Source organism: Diplotaxodon limnothrissa, linkage group LG7, assembly GCF_057381915.1.
Source record: "Diplotaxodon limnothrissa isolate DT_005_m linkage group LG7, D_limnothrissa_male_GT1.1, whole genome shotgun sequence".
Taxonomy (NCBI): Eukaryota; Metazoa; Chordata; class Actinopteri; order Cichliformes; family Cichlidae; genus Diplotaxodon; species Diplotaxodon limnothrissa.
In genome coordinates this window covers 50870948-50890394 of record NC_140602.1, presented here as the reverse complement: position 1 = coordinate 50890394, position 19447 = coordinate 50870948, and the positions used below count along the sequence as shown (strand labels likewise).

The following is a 19447-nucleotide window of genomic DNA, read 5'->3' as shown; positions in this document are numbered from 1 at the left end:
CTTTATTTTCATCATTTAGCCTGCTGATCTTACTTTTTTTTTTCTTGCTTCTTCCTCTTCATTCTTAAATCCATTAATCCCTGTTGAATCCGTCCTGGTATCACTCCATGCTGTATCTGTGGGTTCTTCCCATCCTTCCCAATAACTAAGCTCCATGAATTCTTGGTCACCCAGCGACACGCCGATCATCTCACTGGATCCCTGTGACATATCCTGCTGTGATGTCACCCGCCTGGGAGGCCTCAAACCAACAGTGTTGTTAGATCTGATTTATTTGATGGGGCTGCTGGAGGAACAGGGTTGGCTAGGTGCTCACGTGCCCCCGAGAAGGAAGTACTCTGGGGAGAACATCAAAGAATACCTGGATAAAGACATACAAGATGATGTCACGTGGCTGACAGAAAATGAAAGGAAAAAGGAGCAAAAAGATGAGAGTGTCTCGTCACCATCCTCAACCAAAGATGCAGCAAAGATCACTGACCTGCAGGAGTTGACCTCTCAAGCTCAGCCTCTGCAGACATTCCAGACTTCCAGAATGGATGCCTTTGCACTTGAACTTAGGGCACTCAGAGTGTCATACCTTCTCACTGGAGGTTTGAAATCCCTGACTGTCATTTTTAGCTGTGAGAAACTGTCAGATCTGCTTCTAGTGCCAAAACATGAGCCCCCCAACTCCTCGGGGAGTTCCCTGTCCAGTCCAAACTGTGACCAAGCTAAAGCCGGCAGTAAACAGTGGGATGAAAGTGCTGAGCTGAGATCGGTGCTGCAGTATGTGGTGCAGAGCATGGTGAAGTGGGCAGTCAGACACTGCCCCATCAAACAGACTGTGTCTCTTGCTGATTTGGAGAGAGTTCAAGTCATGATATACAAGGGAGCTGTTAAAGGACTGCAGGAGGACAAAGACAACAAGGGTATGTCAATGTTTATATTCACCAGACAGAAAACACTTCATAGAAAATATATAATGCAAAACCTACATGCTATAAATATTTAATCATTAAGCCTTAATAAAAGACCATAGTTACTATGTTAAACAGACTATAGCTACAAGGTAAAAAACTATTGTAGTATGTTAATGATCACTGTTCAGACCTAATATATATTTGTATCTTAACTTTGAATTTTTCTTATGATGAACTTGACCCGGTTCTACTGTTAGACTTGAAGTTTACCCGTGCTTGTCACCACTAATTTGAAAAAATAAATAAATAGAAACATTTGTATAGTAAGAAACTTGGAGTCATAAAAACCTTCACGGTTTCTTTTCCTGCAGAATCAGGCCACCACTTGTCTTCTCAGCCCATCTCCAAGTCCTCGAGCTCTGTGTCCTTGTACAGCGTGGGCTCCGAAGGCACTGCTGTCTTTGGCCAGTCAAACAGAGCCTCTGCCTCATCCTCTAACACAGATTTGGCATCCTCTCTTCCAATAAATCTTCAGGCTGACAGCCTTGATAATTTTAACCCTTTCCTTCCCATCAGCCTCCTCCAGTGAGTATAAATTGTGACAAATATGTTATTTTAACTAGGGATGGGTATCGTTTAGGTTTTATCTGATACCAGTACCAAACCGGTACTTTTGAAACGGTGCCGGTGCTTAAAGAATGGAGAACACAAACTTTGTCCAAAAACCTACCATGTTCAGCTGTATTTTTGTAAAAAGATAACAATGTTAGCCTTTTCTGCAGCTATGGGGCATATATGGCATCACTCTTGGCTGGAAGCAGTGCTTAAACAATGGAAAAAACACAAACTTTATCCAAAAACTTTTCATGTTTAGCTGTTTTCCACTTTTTCTTTGGTCATTTTAGCCTTTTTGGCCAGGGTGAAGGGAGTATCTGCCATCAAACAAGAAGACAGCCGCGTGTAACTACGAAGGTGTTTGCTAGTTCACCTTACATGCATTAATGTAATAACGTGGTTAGCCTACTCAACGTAAATTACACACGAACAACATTAAGCTACTCACGCAGAGAAGAACGGCTGCTGCTGCATCATCATCTGTCATCATTTCTGCTACACTGGCAGGGCTAGGGGCCAGGACTCTCCTCTTCAGGTTTTTGGGGGATGTTGCTCCGGGTCCGATAACAGGCACCACACCCACAGTAGTAGTGCACGGTGTGAGGTCTCGCAGCAAGCTATCAAATACGGTGCATTTCTCGGCTTTTAACAAAATGCTATACGTCGCCAGGTGTTTCATCAGATTCGAGGTGTTACCTCCTTTGCACAGTATCACCTTAAAGCACTTGTTGCAGGCTGCTGAGTTTGCATCTTTTGCTGTGAAGTACAGCCAGACTTTTGACCGCTTCGCCTTGGGCATTTTTAATCTGTAGCTCTGCTCTAAAAGAACATGCGTACCTGGGCCCGCCTACTATGCTTGCAAAGGTAAAATGATTGGCTAGAATCCAAAGTGTGTGACATCTCAGGAAAAAAAGCACCGAAATAAAGCACCGAAATGTGCACTGCTTTTCGGTCTGGTTACTATCGTTTATGTCAGAACTGGTGCCATAATGGCACCGGATACCGGTACCCATCCCTAATTTTAACTTGATTTAAAGTGATTGTGTAATCCACATGAAACACCAGGTCTGGTAACTTCTCTGACAAATATCACAATAATTAGTCTTATTGTCAGTCCTCATGTTGTTGCTGATTGCTGCAGACCTGTGTCTTTTGGCAGCAACAGCTATTCTGAAGTCCAGGGAATGGGTGAGTTAGGATGTGTATGGAAAGTGAGAGTGAGAGATTTTGCCTGCACTCTCTTTAACCAAGGCTGCAGCTCTGCCTGCTTGTTCTTCTTCTAACTCAACCAGCTGACCGTAGTGTCAGTGTTACGTCTGCTTTCAAGAAGCAAACAGAAACACAGCTCTAGTCACATGTGTTAAAACTGCAGATAACATTTAAAGCCCTCACTTCTGCTTGTTTTAACAAGAAGAAGGAGAAGATTTTGACCAAAGACTTCAGAATGATATAGGTTAATATAGATGAATACATAATTAGTTTTACTGTGACTTTCATATATATAGCAGTGAATCAGAATGAATAAAGCTCAACTGATCCTTTCATTTACTTAATATGTTAAATGTCTATTGAAAATGTAACCCTACTGGTGCAGCGCTGCTTCTGCTTTGTCATTACTCTACATGCTGTATCCTCACTTCCTCTAGGCACATGGTGCTAACTCGGTTCCCTACGCTTACGGGACTGGTTAGCACTCCCCCTGTGTTGCACCCTTGCTTCAGCCTTGCCAGCTCTGCTTCTTGTGATGCCTTCACAGAACAGCAGACTAGCTTCATGGAACCCGGTCCCTGCAGCACACAGGCCAGAAGCAGCCTGGGTAAGAATGAGCACAGAGACAAAAACCCACGAGAAAAAAAGTCATCTAATTTAAGAAAAAGATCACATTTTAAGGATTCTGATCAATAATGGAGTGTGTAAAAGAAAATGTCTTAGTGTCTCAGAGGTTTATTCAAAGGAACACAGTAGATCAGTAGTAACTGAGTTGGAATCGTCTGTCTTATGCATGGTTATAAATGTTTAGCCTTTGGTCACAGCAGACTTGCTGCTCAAAACAGCATGTGTTTTGCTCTGCTGTTAGTCAGATATTAATACTATCAAATGCATGCACTCACATGCTTGAATGGCACCTTTGTTTTTCATTGTCATTTATGTTGGTGGCATTCTGAGCTAGGTCCTTTAGACTAAAGGTCTCCTCTGTGTTTCATATCATGGGATAGAGTTGGATTAAAGGGCTAGTTGACTTGCAACTTTAATCATTTATTTTTACAAGCCTGCAAGAAAGTGGAGTTCTTTACATAAGATGAGGAGGCCTTTCATAATCTAAACTTGTAAGAGGCAGCATAAACAAATAAAAACAATTGCTAAATTACACATATACTTCCCGAAATGGAGCTGTGGGCTTGTTTTTGTTTTCTGTTCTTTTGTGCACTTTTTCTTATCTCCTCAATCACCAGAACGGACACAAATGTTTGTCACCAGTCGGTTGCTAGAAATGGGATTCTCTATGAGACATATCTACTGGGCCATGGAGGCAGCAGGTACTGCTTTGTGTAGTGTGTCTGATGCCACAACATTTTTGCTTCATGTGCTTTATCTTCTTAATAGCTGTCCTTTTACTGCATGTTTCAACCTTCCTGTAGTATCTAAAATAGGATAAGTGTCGTTTTGATTGAGAAAATTCTTTTTTCTTTGATAAGAAGTTCAGTTTTCTAGTTTTGGGATTTTCGTGTTGCTGTTCATTGGTGGACATCAACTGAGACTTTCCAGTTTTTCAACTGGGTTTTTGTGAACAATCCACACCTCAATGGCTCCCCACCTTAGCATTACAATTTACTGATCGGTTTAAGATTCTCTTCACCACTTGTGGAAAAGTTTTTGCACAGTTCACTTTCTTTAATTTGCAGTATTTCATAAAAATCTCATCTTCACAGAAGATTTGCTTTCATAAAAATGGACCAATTCACAATATATTGTTCTCATATGGTACACATACATTATGAGCATGTAAGCAACTTAAAGTATACGAATATTGTCACATTTTTGGCACCACCTTTTTTTTCATCTAAATTTTAGACCTTCACCCTTTATATCACAGATTTCACTCTCTTGTCACACTTGCGTGTGTCAGATGTGCCTGGTGATCTCAGACTATAAACAGTAGTGGTCGCATGGTGATATCTGACATGAATTAGCAATGCAGCACTCTGCGATGCATCTTTTCCTTTTGAACTGACAGTTCAACTTCCCTGTGGTTCCCCCAGATGTAGCAGGTGACTTGGACTCACAAACCATTGAGGTGTTGGCCAGCTGGATGCTAGAGCACCCTCTGACTGAGGAGCAGCAAGTAGCTGAGTCACCAAGACCAGAGGGGGCTCCTGAGACTCCGTCCCCAGATGGGCCAGAGACAGTTCAGTGCCCCGAGCGCCCCACCAGTCACACCACTGAAAGGTGAGGGATCCAATGAACATACACTCAGTACATTCAGTACATTTAATGAGTACACTGACAGCCTCAGTTATTTCATTTACAGCCTGTTGCCCGGGCTCGACTGGATTGAAAGGGAGAACTTCTTGGATGTCCACCTCACTAGGAACAGACCTCCTCCGGCCCGGCGGCGACGCTCAGGCCCCACTCAGAGGACCTCGTTCCGAAGGGCAGGTCAGACACAGAGGAAAATCAAAATGAAATGCAAAACATTTAAACTATGTTCAAAGATCAGCTGCGGACAACAGTTCCTTTTAATATATTGTATTTTCAATTCTAACAAAACTTTTTATTTTCAGACTTGCCATCACCCAGCCCCCTCCCCCAGTTGTATCAACAGCACACAGCTGTCAGTGATTGGCCGGAGCAGGTAGAGTTTCACCCTTACTCTGCTGAGGAAGAGTCAGAGCTTGGCTACATGGATGATCCATACCATGAAGAAAGTTACGAGGACCTCCTCACCCCTTCATTCTTCAGCTTGGAGAGAGACACACTGCAGATAGTGGAGGTGACACATAAGCACTTAATGTGCATGAAAAAATATCATTTTAATCTATCTCAGTCTCTTTAAAGACTTTAATAAATATAAGTGACTGAATTGATATGCAGTTAGTCCAGTTAAACAAAGATTTGACTTTAATGCTTTTTGACAGTCCAAGTCCACATGCATAACTTTTTAGGCTCTTCTCTTACTGTCCTTACATGCATTTTACTATGCCCCTTTTAGGCTGGAGAGGAACACAGTCAGATGGTTAAATGTGAGCTGTGCAACACCCTCACCTTGCAGTTTAACAATCACATAAAGCGACGACACCCAGGCTGTGGGCAGAGTGCTGCACGTAAGGGCTATGACAGCACTGGGGCCTACGTGGATGTTTGGTTCAAAGGGGAATGTGGCTCCAACTTCCCCTTCTACCTCCTCTGCAGCACCTGCAGGGAAAAGTACCTGGCTGCAAATCCAAGCAATCCAAACTCCAAATATGAAAGGTACAGGAGATAATGTACAGATGGGAAATGGTAGACTCATGGAACATGCTCCACATGTATTTTGGATTTACTCTTTTTCTCACTTTTCATCATTGTTGTGTCCTACTTTTTGCTTTAGGGTTAAAGGCCTGACATCAGATTTAATTGGCCAGATGGACAGCACATCTGATGGTATGGAAGGTATTTTTTATCTAGCGTGAGGTACAACAGAACAATTATCTTTGACTTTATAATGAATATACAATATGAATGGTCCTTCTGCTTGTGTAGATGACTGGGAGATGAGCCACCAAGATGAGTATGACACAGAGAAACTGACAGGACTGGAAGATTTTGGGCTCCTGCTCAGACCACTCGGTTTGACTGAGAAGAAGTTGGTACCAGACCCCATTGCCTTTACAGAGCCAGATCCACTTGGAGCGCTAGTTTACAGTTCAGCTTGTCCTTCAAGAGCACCTGTTCCCAAAGGTATTATTTCATTTTGTTTTGTTATACAAAGAACCAAGTGCTGTAGTTTTTTAAGTTAAAACAGAATTACAGAACCTTGATGCATAAAATGATGTCTTTTAACAGGTACAGAACTGAAAAACAAAATGATAAAAAACAAAAATGTGTCTGCAGACTTGTACATAAACTGCCAGGCATTCACAAAGAATCAAGCCATAAAGACTCAGAAGCTTACTGTCCACTGTTTTTTATATTTTGGTGAATGGTTTGCTAAGTTTTTCGACTTGTAACACACGCCCACATTCCTTCTGTGCATGTTGGCAGCAAGACCCCAGGATCAAAACCTAGTTTTATTCACTGCTGGGTGGTGATTCATCGCTCACTTATCATAGCGCGACATCTGAAACACAAACAGTACTTCCAGCTGTCTGTTTGGATCTAGGATTGTGAATATCTTGCACACCCACACTACATAAGTGTTCTTAGGTTTTACCGTTCCATTCAAAATCATGTTTTTCCTTTTAATTAAAATGTTTTTACGTATTTCTTCCCAATAGGGAATGCCCTTGTCGAGCAGAAGACCTCTTTGAGCCTCGGACAGCAGGCAGTATCACTGAGGGACTCTCATGATAGACTGAAAGCATTAAGGAGAGTCACATCCACAGCCCAGATTCTGCTTGCTTACAGCATCGTGATGAGAGCGCTGTCCCAGACTGCCTCAAGGTTAGTATGATTATAAAATCAACAACATTTTCTGTATTCTTTTTTTAAAATTTATTCTTTTGCTGAGTAGTTTCAAGAGTCCTTTCCTATTGTCATCTTCAGTGCATCAGTGAGTAGCCAGTCTAATGGACTTGAGTCCTTGGGTCTGGCAGACATCCGTATTCTGGTGCGTTTGATGACTTTAGCGGCAGGTGGCAGGGCTCACACCTGGGTGGACGGTCGGTCCAGTATGAGAGGGCTGGCGACAGATGGCAGCAACTCCACCTGCCTCACTTTTCTTACCTCAGCCATTGGCAGCGTGGTGTCCCACAGTCCTACTGCTTACAGAGAGCTGGTGGAGATATGCACTCAGGTTAGTTTTCTCCTGTCAGTCTGCTGATTATAGATAATTCAGGTTTCTGAGTTCTAAAAGCTTGATAAAGTCATGTGATCTTGTTTAAAATCAGGTTCAGTTGAGTCTTATGTGCAATTTTGGTGTGTAGAAGGTTTAAGTAATTATAGCCTCCATGGACATCCAGTAAAGGATGTCCTCTTTAAATCTTTATTGATGATCTAGCTGAGTGTTGTCTATAGATAAAGATAACTCAAGTTATACGAGAAAAGTAAAAAATTAGTGTCCCAGTATTTTGCATGAGTCACCAAAAAACGGAAAACAAATACAAATGCTAATAAACTTAATCCTATTTTTTTATTTCATAACTACAACACTTTGCTCTTGTTTGACTGAACACAAACATCAAAACAATATTTGTTTATTAATATGGTTTGCCTGAACTTCAAGTAATTCTAAAAACGTGAACGTATGTTTAACGTTATTTCTGTTAGGACCTGATGGCAGCAGCTACAGGGGTTAATATTGGAGCCATCAGTGACCCACAGCAAAGAGCATGCCTGAATGCCAGCTTAACAGCTGCAAACCCGGGAGCCCAGCAGCAGAGGGACTATCATGACCAGACGCCGCCAACGTTCCTGGTCACACAAAGTCTGGTGTCCCTGCTCACTGAAAAGAGCCATCACTGTTACACCCCAGACAAAGCTGAACACGAGACTAATGGTGAGAGAGAGCCTGTTTGTTGTACTGGATGCACTGCGTGTAATGATTTAATGCACTGTTACTAAAATAGCTCTCCTCTGGCTCAGATGCAGGAAACCAGGGGGGCTCTTCCTCTTTGACTCCCTCCTCTTTGCCACACCTCAGTGCCAAAGTTGGCCCTCTGGAGCTGGCAAATGCATTGGCAGCATGTGTCCTCTCTGCTCGGCTAACCAGTAAACACCGCCAGTGGGCAGCACAACAGCTGGTGCAGGCTTTGGCTGCCACAGGAAGGGACAGTTCTCATCGACCTCAAACATACAGCGACTTGGCTGGTGACCTGCGGAAATGCCCCCTTAAGAGACTGGAAGGACATTATAACAAGGTGAGTCATATGTGCATCCTTTTTTTGTTGTTGTTGTTTTTTGTGTGTTGTGTAAGATGTGTTTTGTGGTTTGTTTTGCTGGAAAGATTGAGTTTTAATCTTCTCTATTACCATAGGCCTGTTGCTAAAAAAAAAAACCACCACTTAGAATATAAATGATTACACTCACAGCTGTAACTATGACTTTATAATACCTTACACTGCTTGGGATCTTGCATTTCCCAGGTAAATGTGAAGTATATAGTAAAATGAGTTTGCATGTTCTCCCTCTGCCTGTGTGGGTTCACTTCCAGGTACCCACATCAAAGACATGCTCAGTGGTTGATTAGTAATTCTGTCTCTGTGTGTTAACCCTGTGATGAACCTGCCTCTCGCCCTGTGATAGCAGGGATAGAGTCGATCCTCTTGTGGCCCTGAATTAGATAAGCAGTTAAGAAGATAGATGGATGAGTGGATGTAAATTAAAAGTACATTTACACTGTTTCTCTTCTGTTTAGGTGGCCAGCTGTTCCTGGAGCAGTGAGCAGAGTTTGTTGGCTACATGTTCTCAGGACAAAGTGGTACAGCTATGGAGCATTAGCCACAACACCGTGGAGCTACAGACCACCTTCTCCTGTATTACCAGGTTATACTTTTTTGTAGTTTTGCATTTTATACACAGATTTCTCATTTTAACTACCAAATCTAACAAAGCCTTAATTTACATTTCAAAGTCTAATATACTTGCTCATAAAGTTTTAATTATACTGAATGGACTGGTGTTGCTGTAACGTGTCCTTTTTCCCGTTGATACTTGCAGTAAGACAGACCGATCAAGCAGTGAGAGGGCTGGCAGATGTCATCTCATGTCTCCTGTGTACTGGAGTACAGGGGGGAACTTTTTGGCTGCCCCCGAGAACAAACACATCAACATCATGAACATTAGAGGTAGTTCCTACAAGTCTTTTGTTTTTCAGATTTTACAGTTACTTGCAGCTAATAATAAAAACGTAAAATTTATATTTATGTTCTGTAATAATGTCAGATTAATGAAGAACTCTTTCTTTCAGTACTCTGCATTTTATATTAAAATTAAAAGGATAAAATAACTATATCATAATAATAAAAAGTAAAAAAAATTAAGAATTAAATTAATAGAGAAAATGTAGAGAAAATTCTCACTTTCTGCAGATGAATATGACACGACTGACAATATCAAGGTACATTATTCTGTGACCTGTCAAACAAAAACACAGACTTTAGCCCATGTGACTGTGTTTCTGCTGCTTTTTAGGATCGCTCTGTCACGTGGAGAACCAGGGTTCTCGGGTCACTGCTCTTTGCTGGGCTCAGGCCTTCAGTTTGTGGGTGCTTGACCAGTCTGCAGCCTGTAAGAATAGACCCGCTGAGAGCCTGTTGGTGGGACGGCTGGATGGCTCACTGTGCTGGCTGCAGGTCACAATGCAGGAAACAGACCTGCTTGTGAGGAGCACTGAACTCACTGCCTGCCACAGGAACGAGGGTAAGGAGAGTCTTACACGCAACTGTTGCTGCTTAAAAACAAAGCTGGTGACCAAAATTGAATCAATATATTAACAGGTGTTGAATCTGAGACACAGCTAAACTGTTCCTGCTTTAATGCTATGCTAACTGCCTGCTTGCTCTAAATTCACAAATATAAATTATGAAGACTTACAGACTTAAGAGTGATATCTATCAAATATTCTTAGTAAACTCTCATCATGCAGAGACGTGCAATAACCTCATATGTCTTCTAGCTCCCCAGTGTGTAGCCTGGCACAGTGAGGACAAAGCGTTTGCAGCGGGCTATCCCAGTGGGAAGATCCTGTTGTCCACAACAGAAACTTATGAGAACGAGCAGCCTGTAGTGCTGTCTCTCTTCCAGGTTTGCCATCCACACTCACTCTAACTGCGATGTATTAGTGAGCACTGCAGAAAATTTGGTCTCGATATTGTGGCAGTTTTATGGGGGGGGGGTTCTCTTTTAAAAAAATATAAAATAATCTGTCATGTTTTTTCTCTTTTGCTGTGCCACATGATTTCACTTTCCTAACATGAGATGCTTACTGACTGCTCATCTGCCCTGCTCTTTACGATATAGGACAGCGTGTGCTCCTTAAAGTGGGACCCCACAGGACACTTGCTGCTCTGTTTGGGGAGGTCAGAGGTAGTAAAGGTACTGGGACGCTCTGGGAGCTCCTGGGTGACCCTCCACAATCTCTTCCACACCAGTACTGTTAACATTGCCGAATGGTGTCCACTCCCTGGAAGAGCACCTGATCCCAGACTAATGCTGGCCGCGTATGTTTAATACAGTTTTGTAACATTTTAGAGAAGAAGAAGAAGAAAAATTCAGGTAGGTTTCATGCTGATCATTGATTTCTGTCTTCCTTCTGTGTGGTTCGACAGAGGTTGTCAGAATGGCTCTGTGTATGTCTGGACACTACCACAGGGGGGCACTGTTGTATCGTTGCCCAGCATGTTGAACAGCCAGGAGAGAGACACTGAGACCAAGGTGAGTTTGGATCTGCTGCTAAAGCTCTTTGGTGCTGTTAATTTTATTTCGTTGCTTTCATAAAGTCACCTGTTTGTGTAACCAATTTTATCTTATGAAATCATCTTTCTTCTTCTCTTTACAGCAGGATAGTGCAAAGTGTGCATTTGTACTTCATGGCCACATTATGGCTGTGAAGTCCCTTTCATTTTGTTCCAGTGGATTAGCTCTAGTGTCTGGCGGGATAGGGGGTCTACTCAACATCTGGTCCTTACAGGTCAGAAAAAAAGATTATTTCTGTTTGCCCCTTAAATTAGTGCCAACATCCCTAATTATTAAGTCCATCTGCTTTGTGTGGTAACGAAGGAACTGCTTGCCGTGATTCACTGCAAAATTGTAATCCATGTGTTTCTTTCTGCTTGTTACAGGATGGTTCGGTGCTACAAACTGTTACCGGTTTGGGTTCAGCTGTCAGCACTACGTGGATACCAAACATGGGGGTTGCTACCTGTTTTGGAAGGTCAAAGGTAATATGAATCCCTCAAAGCCCTAATGTGTGGCTAGTATATCTCATTTATTTCTATATTTATAATAACGTTAACATCTATAATCATTTTAATTCCCTCAGTACTGCTTGGGTAAAAATATCTGTTCTGTCATTTCCCAGGATGTTTTGTTGATCTGCTGCACCCCTGACTGGATCAACCAAAATCACGTGCTAGCTTCCTGTCGTATGGTCCTCAGAAGCCAAAACGTTTCGGGTCTAAATCGGGCACCTTGTTTGGCTGTCTTCCTGGAGAGGCTGCCCCTGCTGCTGCAGCAGCAGTACAACTATGAGCGGGTAATTTATTTAAACTGCATGTTGAAGCTATATTGGAGCTGTTTCATGTTCTGCAACTGAGACATGACTTCGAATGTCTTCTCTGCAGACCCATGTGGGAGCTGGCGACCAGCTCGTCCACAGTGCCTTCTTGCAGAGCCTGGCCTCCTTGACAGTTGGGTTGTACTTGGAGAAACACCTGTGCAGTTACCCACACCCGCCACACCACACTTACCCCGATGCTCACTCCTGCCCTCCAGAGTGGACCTGGCTAGTCACTTACGCCACCACAGTGCGCAGCGCTGAGGCTATAGCCAGTGGCACTGCCTTCCCTGAAGCCTTCATTGTTTCAGCATTTCAGGATGTGCAGGACAATAAAATTGCCAAGGCACTGGTGAGCAGGGACATTCTGTTTGATGCTGTTGCTTTGTCTCTATTATATTATAGTCTCTCTTGTATTGACTTCTTGCAACTTTATGCTCTCCTTTGTCCTTTAGGACAATAGCAAGTGGAGTTTCAGGATGGATGAGCAGCTGATGTCGTGGGCCACCAGTAGACCGGAGGTAATAGTTGTGCCATTCTTAAAAACAATTCAGGTGTGAAGGAAACGAAAAAGACAAACATTAGGCTGTTCGATTGACTGAAAGTGCTGTGTGCCCTCCTGTGTCTCTAAGGATTGGCAACATGGGGGAAAGACTGAGGTGTATCTGTGGGGCAATGGACGTTTCGGGCAGCTGGCTGGAATGGGAACCAATCTTATGATGCCTACACTGGCACCCTCTCTGTTACAGACACAGCAGGTACTGTTTCACTCAGGGTGCAGTCTTTGTTCCTGATTGCTGCTCTTTTATAATGCTACTTCACTTTTTTGGGCGATTCAACTGTCTTTCAGGTTGTGTGTGGTCAGAACTGTACCTTTCTGCTCCAGTCCAATGGGACTGTACTGGCTGTAGGAGAAGGACAATATGGCAGACTGGGCCAAGGGAATTCTGATGATCTCTATGTTCCAACTATTATCTCTGTTTTTCAAGGTAAAGTATTCCCAAAGGGGGTAAGAACCAGTCGGCGCTGGTCTGCTTTTGAATCTCTCAGTGTTTTGGTTTTTTGTTCGGGGTTTTTTGTCCTCAAGAGATTGGAAGGAAAACTAGTTTCCTTGTAGTACTGCAGTTGGATGTATTCGCTTGTAATTAGGCTTAACTGTTAATTTCCTCTAATTTGTATCAGTCTAATTTACACTTGTCTGTGGGCAGGGTACGTGGTGACACAGCTGGCGACATCTTGTGGGTCAGACGGACACTCGATGGCCCTGACTGAGACTGGGGAGGTATTCAGCTGGGGAGACGGAGATTTTGGAAAACTGGGTCATGGCAGCAGTGAAAGACAGAGGAGACCCAAACAGATAGAGGCGTTGCAAGGAGAAGAGGTCGTTCAGGTATCGAGGAAGTCTTTGCACCAAACTTGTCATGTGATATTTTAATGTTTTTTTCAATAAAGCTAATCATGAGTTTATTGTATTTTATTAAATGCAGCCACTGTTTGATTGCAGTGCTTCTTACTTTGTAGCTTTAAAAAAATGAATATTTTCAAAGTTCACTGACTGAGTGAATTTAAACACAAATATTTGTTGTCATAGATGAATTAAACACAGCTTTGCTTTGTTAGCTCGCTTGTGGCTTCAAGCATTCTGCTGTGGTTACAGCAGATGGGAAGTTGTTCACCTTCGGTAGTGGTGAATCTGGCCGTCTGGGTCAAAGGTCGACATCTAACAAAATGCTACCTGAAAGGGTGGCTGCACTAGAGGGATATCATGTTGGACAGGTAAATCATGGACAGCATTGGCTTTGAATGTAAAAGACTTTAAATGTCAATTTTTATACTGAAAAAAATCAAACTTTGGTTACGTTTCTCAGGTGTCATGTGGTCTCAGTCACACTTTGGTGGTGTCTCTTGATGGCATGGTTGTGTGGGCATTTGGAGATGGAGATCATGGTAAATTGGGAACTGGTTCTTCCACAGCAAAATACTACCCTCAGGTAGGTCAGCGCTACCAAAGATTCACTTTTAGGAATCCTGGAAGGACAAAAAGTTTATGTTTGTGTTATTTTTTTTCCTGTTTGTAGAAAGTTGAGCAACTTTGCAATAAGAGAATTAAGAAGGTCTGTTGTGGAACTCAGTTCTCTGTGGCCTTGGCCTGTGATGGACATGTCTACACATTTGGTCAAGGTACATTTTACTGTCAAATTCAAACATGTTATGTAAACCCAACAGTGTTTGCATTATTGGTTGAAATATTCTTTGCAAGCTTCCCTAAATCCCCAAAAGTTGATTCTGTGCATCTGGATGTTTTCAGTGGGAGACTGAAAATGCTTCCTTACCTGAATGATTGAGCGTACATCAAAAAAAAATTTAAATTTCCTGCTACCAAGGAAACTAAAACTTACAAAAAAAAATTGCATTACTTTTTTCAGAGCGTGCGATTGGCCTGCCGGACTCCATGCTGAAGAACAAATCCTGCCCCCAGGTGGTGCCGTCCCTGGAAGGACTGTTTATAGAAGACATTGCTGTGGGCTCTGACCATGTGCTCGCCATGTCCTCCACTGGAGACGTCTATGCCTGGGGCTGCAACAGCAATGGACAGGTAATCGGCGTGCTCTGAAAATGACAGGCTGTGCTTACATTGCAGATTTTAACATCTTGCCATGTTGTGTTTTAATGCGTGTGTTCCAGCTTGGCCTCGGGCACACCAACTCAGTGAAAGAGCCCACGCTTGTCGCAGCCCTCCAGGGTAAAAACATCAGGCAGATCTCTGCTGGCCGCTGCCACAGTTCGGCGTGGACCACCCCCTCTACCTCGATGAAGAACTCAGGTACAGACACATACGGCGTTACATTGCACACGCTATGATGGATGAATGGAAACACACCTGGTACTGCATGTTTTACTTTTATCTCCAGGTGGCTCTGGAAATTTCCAGTTAGGCTTTCCACAGTCAGTCCCTCCCCAGTACACCACTCTGAAAGACTGTAGCCCTGATGTTCTCAGCATGCGCCTCAGGGTACTCTACCACTTTTCTGATCTCATGTACAAATCCTGGAGGCTGCTCAACCTGGACACCAAAAATCCGGTACCTGTAATCCCCTTTTTTGCTCTTTTTTAATGTGTTAAAAGAGTAATAAATACTTCCTGGCAATAATTGTGCATCTGTTCCTTTTTATTGTCCCTTCCATCCTTATATGCAGGTGTCCACTTCGCGCTATAATTCAGGAACAACAGCCATTATACGAGGGGAGCTCAGAGGCCTTCTATCACCCAAGGTCAACACTCTGCCTCTTGTGCGCTCGATTGGCAGAACAATGACCCAGGGCAAAACATATGGGCCTCAGATCACTGTAAAACGGCTTTCCACAAGGTAAGAATGACCATGACATTCAGCGTGTTGGCAGCATGTGAATGTCTTCAGGAGCCAGCTGGTGGAAAAACAGGACTTGGCCAGAACAGCTTGCTGTGTTTCCAATTGGCCGGCCAGGATTAATAATGGAATTTCAGGGCTTTTGTTTGGCACCTTTGTTGTTTTGACCTGTTACTTGTTCTGTGTGCCCATTAAAACGTCATATTCCCTCACTCTTACTCCTCTGCAGAGGGCGTTCGAGCAAACCCATCTTCGTGCAGATCGCAAAACAAGTGGTGAGCCTGAATCCTCTGGAGCTGCGGCTGCCGTCACGAGCCTGGAAGGTCAAGCTGGTAGGAGAGGGAGCTGACGATGCTGGCGGAGTGTTTGATGATACCATCACCGAGATGTGCCAGGTGGGGATGAAAGCCGCACATTAACATCAGCGATTGCTAATAATGCAGGCTGGAACGTTCTTTACTTTAACTGATAAATGGTAATATGTTTACACCAGGAGCTGGAGTCTGGTGTGGTGGATCTTCTGATTCATACTCCCAATAGCTTTGCAGATGTGGGCAGTAACACTGACAGGTGCACATTTAAAATAAAAAAAATAAAAACATTTCTGAGTGTTTTAGAAGTGTAACAGAACACACAGCCTCTTGTACTAACTGAGTATCTTCACAGGTTCCTGCTTAATCCAGCGGCGCACTCGGATGATCACATGGTCCAGTTTCGCTTCTTGGGTATCTTGATGGCAGTGGCCATGCGCACTAAGAAACCTCTGGACCTTCATCTGGCTCCTTGGGTGTGGAAGCAGCTTTGCTCGATGCCACTCGGGGGAGCTGACTTGGAGGAGGTGGACCTGCTCACCTACCGCAACCTCCAAGGCATCCTTCACCTCGAAAACAGTGAAATCACTGAGGACAATTTCCATGTGGTAAGATATTGTGTGAACTGGGTTATTGCAGAATGAATTAATATTAATGTTTCCTTTACGCCTTCCTCCTGAGCTTTGTGTTTTTTTTCCAAGTCCTTTATTTCTCAACCCTTCACCTTATTCCCATTATTATTCCTCTGTGTTATCTCCCTCTGAAGATGATCCCACTGGATTCATTCATGGCCCACAGTGCAGATGGAAGGCTGGTACCTGTAGTTCCCGGAGGTCAAAACATCTCTCTGACCTTTGGCAACCGGACTGAATATGTGGAGAGAGCTCTGGAATACAGACTGCATGAGATGGATTCCCAGGTTTGAAGTGTTGTGGGATGATTTGGCTGTGACTGGCAAAAATGTAGTCAAGTGTTAACATGAAAAAAATGTATCTGAGCATGCAGCCTGCAATCATACTGATCAGGTCGCTTATTTTATGCCTATAGTTAAGAGTAAATGTTTCATGTTACAAAAACTTTTGAGTAGAGTTTTGTATTTCATTTATTTAGTACATTTTTGTTTCAGTTCAGTTTATTTGTGTTTGCTTGTTTCATTTTAGTTTAATTCTGCTTCATTTTTTGTGCCCCGGTCTGCCCGCCAGCTTCCATTAGTGCTCGCTGCTCACCCTGTTTGTTGTTCTTGTTGTTCTCGTCCCTCAGAAGTATCAAAGCTGAGCTTGTTCTGTTATGTCCAGGTGGCAGCAGTGAGAGAGGGCATGTCTACCATCATCCCGTTGCCCCTCGTCTCCCTGCTGACGGCACAGCAGCTCGAGCAGCTGGTCTGCGGCCTGCCAGAAGTCTCCGTCGAGATGCTAAAGAAGCTGGTGCGTTACCGCGATATCACCGAGAGCCACCAGCTCATTTGCTGGCTCTGGCAGAGCTTGGAGGAGTTCACGAATGAGGAGCGGGTGCTTTTCCTACGCTTCGTCTCTGGCAGGTCCAGGCTGCCCTCCAACCTGACTGATATCCCGCAGAAGTTCCAGATCATCAAGGTGGATAGGGTAAGGAGATCACAACCAGGTGACGAAGCTGGTTACATGAACAAATACCAAGAGTAAGATTATTAAGGTTTGCTTTTTTTTTTCTCTCTGCTGCTCATATTTAGCCCATCAACGGACTTCCAACCGCTCAGACCTGTTTCTTCCTTCTTCGCCTGCCCCCTTACACGAGCCAGGCCATCCTTGCCGAGCGCCTGCGTTACTCCCTTCACAACTGCCCCTCCATTGACATGGACAACTACATGCTGACTCACAACACCGACCCAGCAGACAGCTCTGACACCGAGGACTGAAGCAGAAAGCTCCAGACTCCAACGGGGTGGTGAATGTTTTTCTCCGATGCCATGCACATTATGCACTGAACACAGATTTTTATTCACCAGACTTATACGGTTGTGATGTTTATATGTTGGTTAATTTAAAGATATGCGTAGATTTGAGTTTCTTTTCCAGCTGTGACAGATGTTGTAATTATTGCAGTGCTTATTCTGAATCAAAACTACTACAGGGAAAACAGTAAGATTTTTTTTAAAAATCTACATGAATAAGCCACAGTTAAGGAGTTAAGGTGCCTGTTGTTCGAAAATGTGTAATAATTTATTGACCTCTGAAACATACTGTAATCAGTAAAACTGTAAAATAAAGAGTGTTTAAATAAGGAATATGTTGTCTAAATAACATTTTCAAGTTGAAGTAATGTAGGAATAAAAAACAAAAGATCAAATGTACAGATTCAGATTTTGAAATGCACATATGATGTATTAATTAAGTGAAAACAAACTGGTTTATCTTTGTTGTCTTTAAATGCACTTTAAAAAGTTTGGAGATCAGTACAAATGTTAAATGTAGATGCAAAATATAATGTGATGTGTAGAATTGACATATACCATTTGCGATAGAATTTTAAAAATAGTTTTAAAGATAAAAAGACATTTTCTGAAAGTTTGATCTTTAAGAGAAAATCAGAGGTCCAGAGTAAAGTGGTATTTAGAATCCCCATATATTCCCTGTAAAAAGCTCTATATGGGAATATTATCACTTTGAGCTTCAGATCAATTTATTGACGTTGAAGAAAAGGTCAGAGGTCAAATGTGAGATGATATTTTAAATCTTTAAACAGTACTTTCTATATGTTGACAATACCCACCAAACTTTAAGTTATAAGGCTTTTTTGGGTAAATTTTTAATCAATAAATAATTTAACTGACATTGAACGTTTGTGGATGCAAGTCGAATTTTAATAGCTTTAAATCCCTACAGGTTTACGTTTTATCACAATTCATCCAAAACCTTTGGAGCTGTTTACAGGCAGAGTGTTACGCATGCACGCGAATGCCACCAAAAACCAAACCTCTTTGGTAGCAGTAAATATCTACATATGCCAATGCAATATAAATCAAGTACAAATAAATAAATGGATACAAATACATACATGCATGATTGTGATTGTGAGTTATGTAACCTATTCCAAGGTAACTGACTGACAGCTCTGCTAAACTGCACTGAGACCGATGTGTTTAATCAGATTAGATTATTAGATTAGGATAACAAACTTCATTTTTTAAACAGAATTGAGAAACAATTTCCACCGCCCGTTACAAGAAGAACTCCAAAGCTCTGAATAAAGCTACACATTTGTAACAGAATCTAGCTGAAAACACAGTTTCAAGTGTAGTCAGTCAACTTTCTCTAAAACAAACAAATCCTGTGAAGAATTATGGGGCATTAAAAAAGTACAATAAGAAACAAAAAGTAGTTCCAGTGAGGGTTTCTGCTGAAAATGATGCACCTAAAAATATTTTTATAAAAATCTTCTTTAACTGTTTATCACACAGAAAAAAAATTTTCTGTGTAAGGCCCAAATATCAATGGCATCAAACTGGTTCGGTCATTACAACAAGACAAGAGTCCAGACAAGTTAGTGACTTAAACTGTGTTTTCAGCTAGATTCTCACAATACTAACTGTAAGCACGCTGATCTCTGGCCATTTGTAATAAATAGTGAGAAAAACAGTGCCACTATAGAGGATGGTGCATCTGTGTCTGCGTGATGAACCAGTTTTTCTTAGGACAGAATAATCTCTGGGATAAAGATGATGTGAAGTAAACAATAAATGCCAATGGGGGAGCTAGAATACTAAAATGTGTGCTATTTCCTGCAGTCATTTCTATTGCAAGCTAAAACACAAGTAACTCAAAAGAAACACAAAATTACTGATTGCTCTCACATTTACTGGTGCGCT

General features: G+C 42.4%; 1 protein-coding gene across 3 annotated transcripts in view; it reads left to right on the top strand.

Moving 5' to 3' along the window:
* LOC146629127 (putative E3 ubiquitin-protein ligase HERC1) overlaps positions 1-17858 on the top strand; it is a 44038-nt gene extending 26180 nt beyond the window's left edge. The window contains exons 40-80 of one of the 3 annotated variants that reach the window (XM_085359865.1): positions 151-911; positions 1274-1487; positions 3164-3333; positions 3971-4054; positions 4778-4964; positions 5047-5174; positions 5300-5508; positions 5728-5987; positions 6106-6158; positions 6258-6455; positions 6992-7157; positions 7260-7509; positions 7983-8211; positions 8298-8572; positions 9070-9197; positions 9372-9499; positions 9846-10073; positions 10330-10457; positions 10674-10873; positions 10982-11087; positions 11212-11343; positions 11495-11593; positions 11734-11907; positions 11996-12280; positions 12384-12449; positions 12561-12686; positions 12779-12917; positions 13137-13318; positions 13549-13704; positions 13797-13919; positions 14007-14109; positions 14355-14524; positions 14614-14752; positions 14841-15010; positions 15126-15295; positions 15525-15690; positions 15789-15865; positions 15962-16214; positions 16373-16525; positions 16902-17207; positions 17312-17858. In XM_085359865.1, coding sequence (XP_085215991.1) covers positions 151-911; positions 1274-1487; positions 3164-3333; positions 3971-4054; positions 4778-4964; positions 5047-5174; positions 5300-5508; positions 5728-5987; positions 6106-6158; positions 6258-6455; positions 6992-7157; positions 7260-7509; positions 7983-8211; positions 8298-8572; positions 9070-9197; positions 9372-9499; positions 9846-10073; positions 10330-10457; positions 10674-10873; positions 10982-11087; positions 11212-11343; positions 11495-11593; positions 11734-11907; positions 11996-12280; positions 12384-12449; positions 12561-12686; positions 12779-12917; positions 13137-13318; positions 13549-13704; positions 13797-13919; positions 14007-14109; positions 14355-14524; positions 14614-14752; positions 14841-15010; positions 15126-15295; positions 15525-15690; positions 15789-15865; positions 15962-16214; positions 16373-16525; positions 16902-17207; positions 17312-17497 — 7477 coding nt within the window. In that variant the 3' untranslated portion in view covers positions 17498-17858. Of the gene's footprint in view, positions 1-150; positions 912-1273; positions 1488-2658; positions 2706-3163; positions 3334-3970; positions 4055-4777; positions 4965-5031; positions 5175-5299; positions 5509-5727; positions 5988-6105; positions 6159-6257; positions 6456-6991; positions 7158-7259; positions 7510-7982; positions 8212-8297; positions 8573-9069; positions 9198-9371; positions 9500-9845; positions 10074-10329; positions 10458-10673; positions 10874-10981; positions 11088-11211; positions 11344-11494; positions 11594-11733; positions 11908-11995; positions 12281-12383; positions 12450-12560; positions 12687-12778; positions 12918-13136; positions 13319-13548; positions 13705-13796; positions 13920-14006; positions 14110-14354; positions 14525-14613; positions 14753-14840; positions 15011-15125; positions 15296-15524; positions 15691-15788; positions 15866-15961; positions 16215-16372; positions 16526-16901; positions 17208-17311 lie in introns of all 3 variants that reach the window. The other 2 variants (XM_085359864.1, XM_085359863.1) reach the window with 2 other exon arrangements.
* Positions 17859-19447: the final 1589 nt, after the last annotated feature.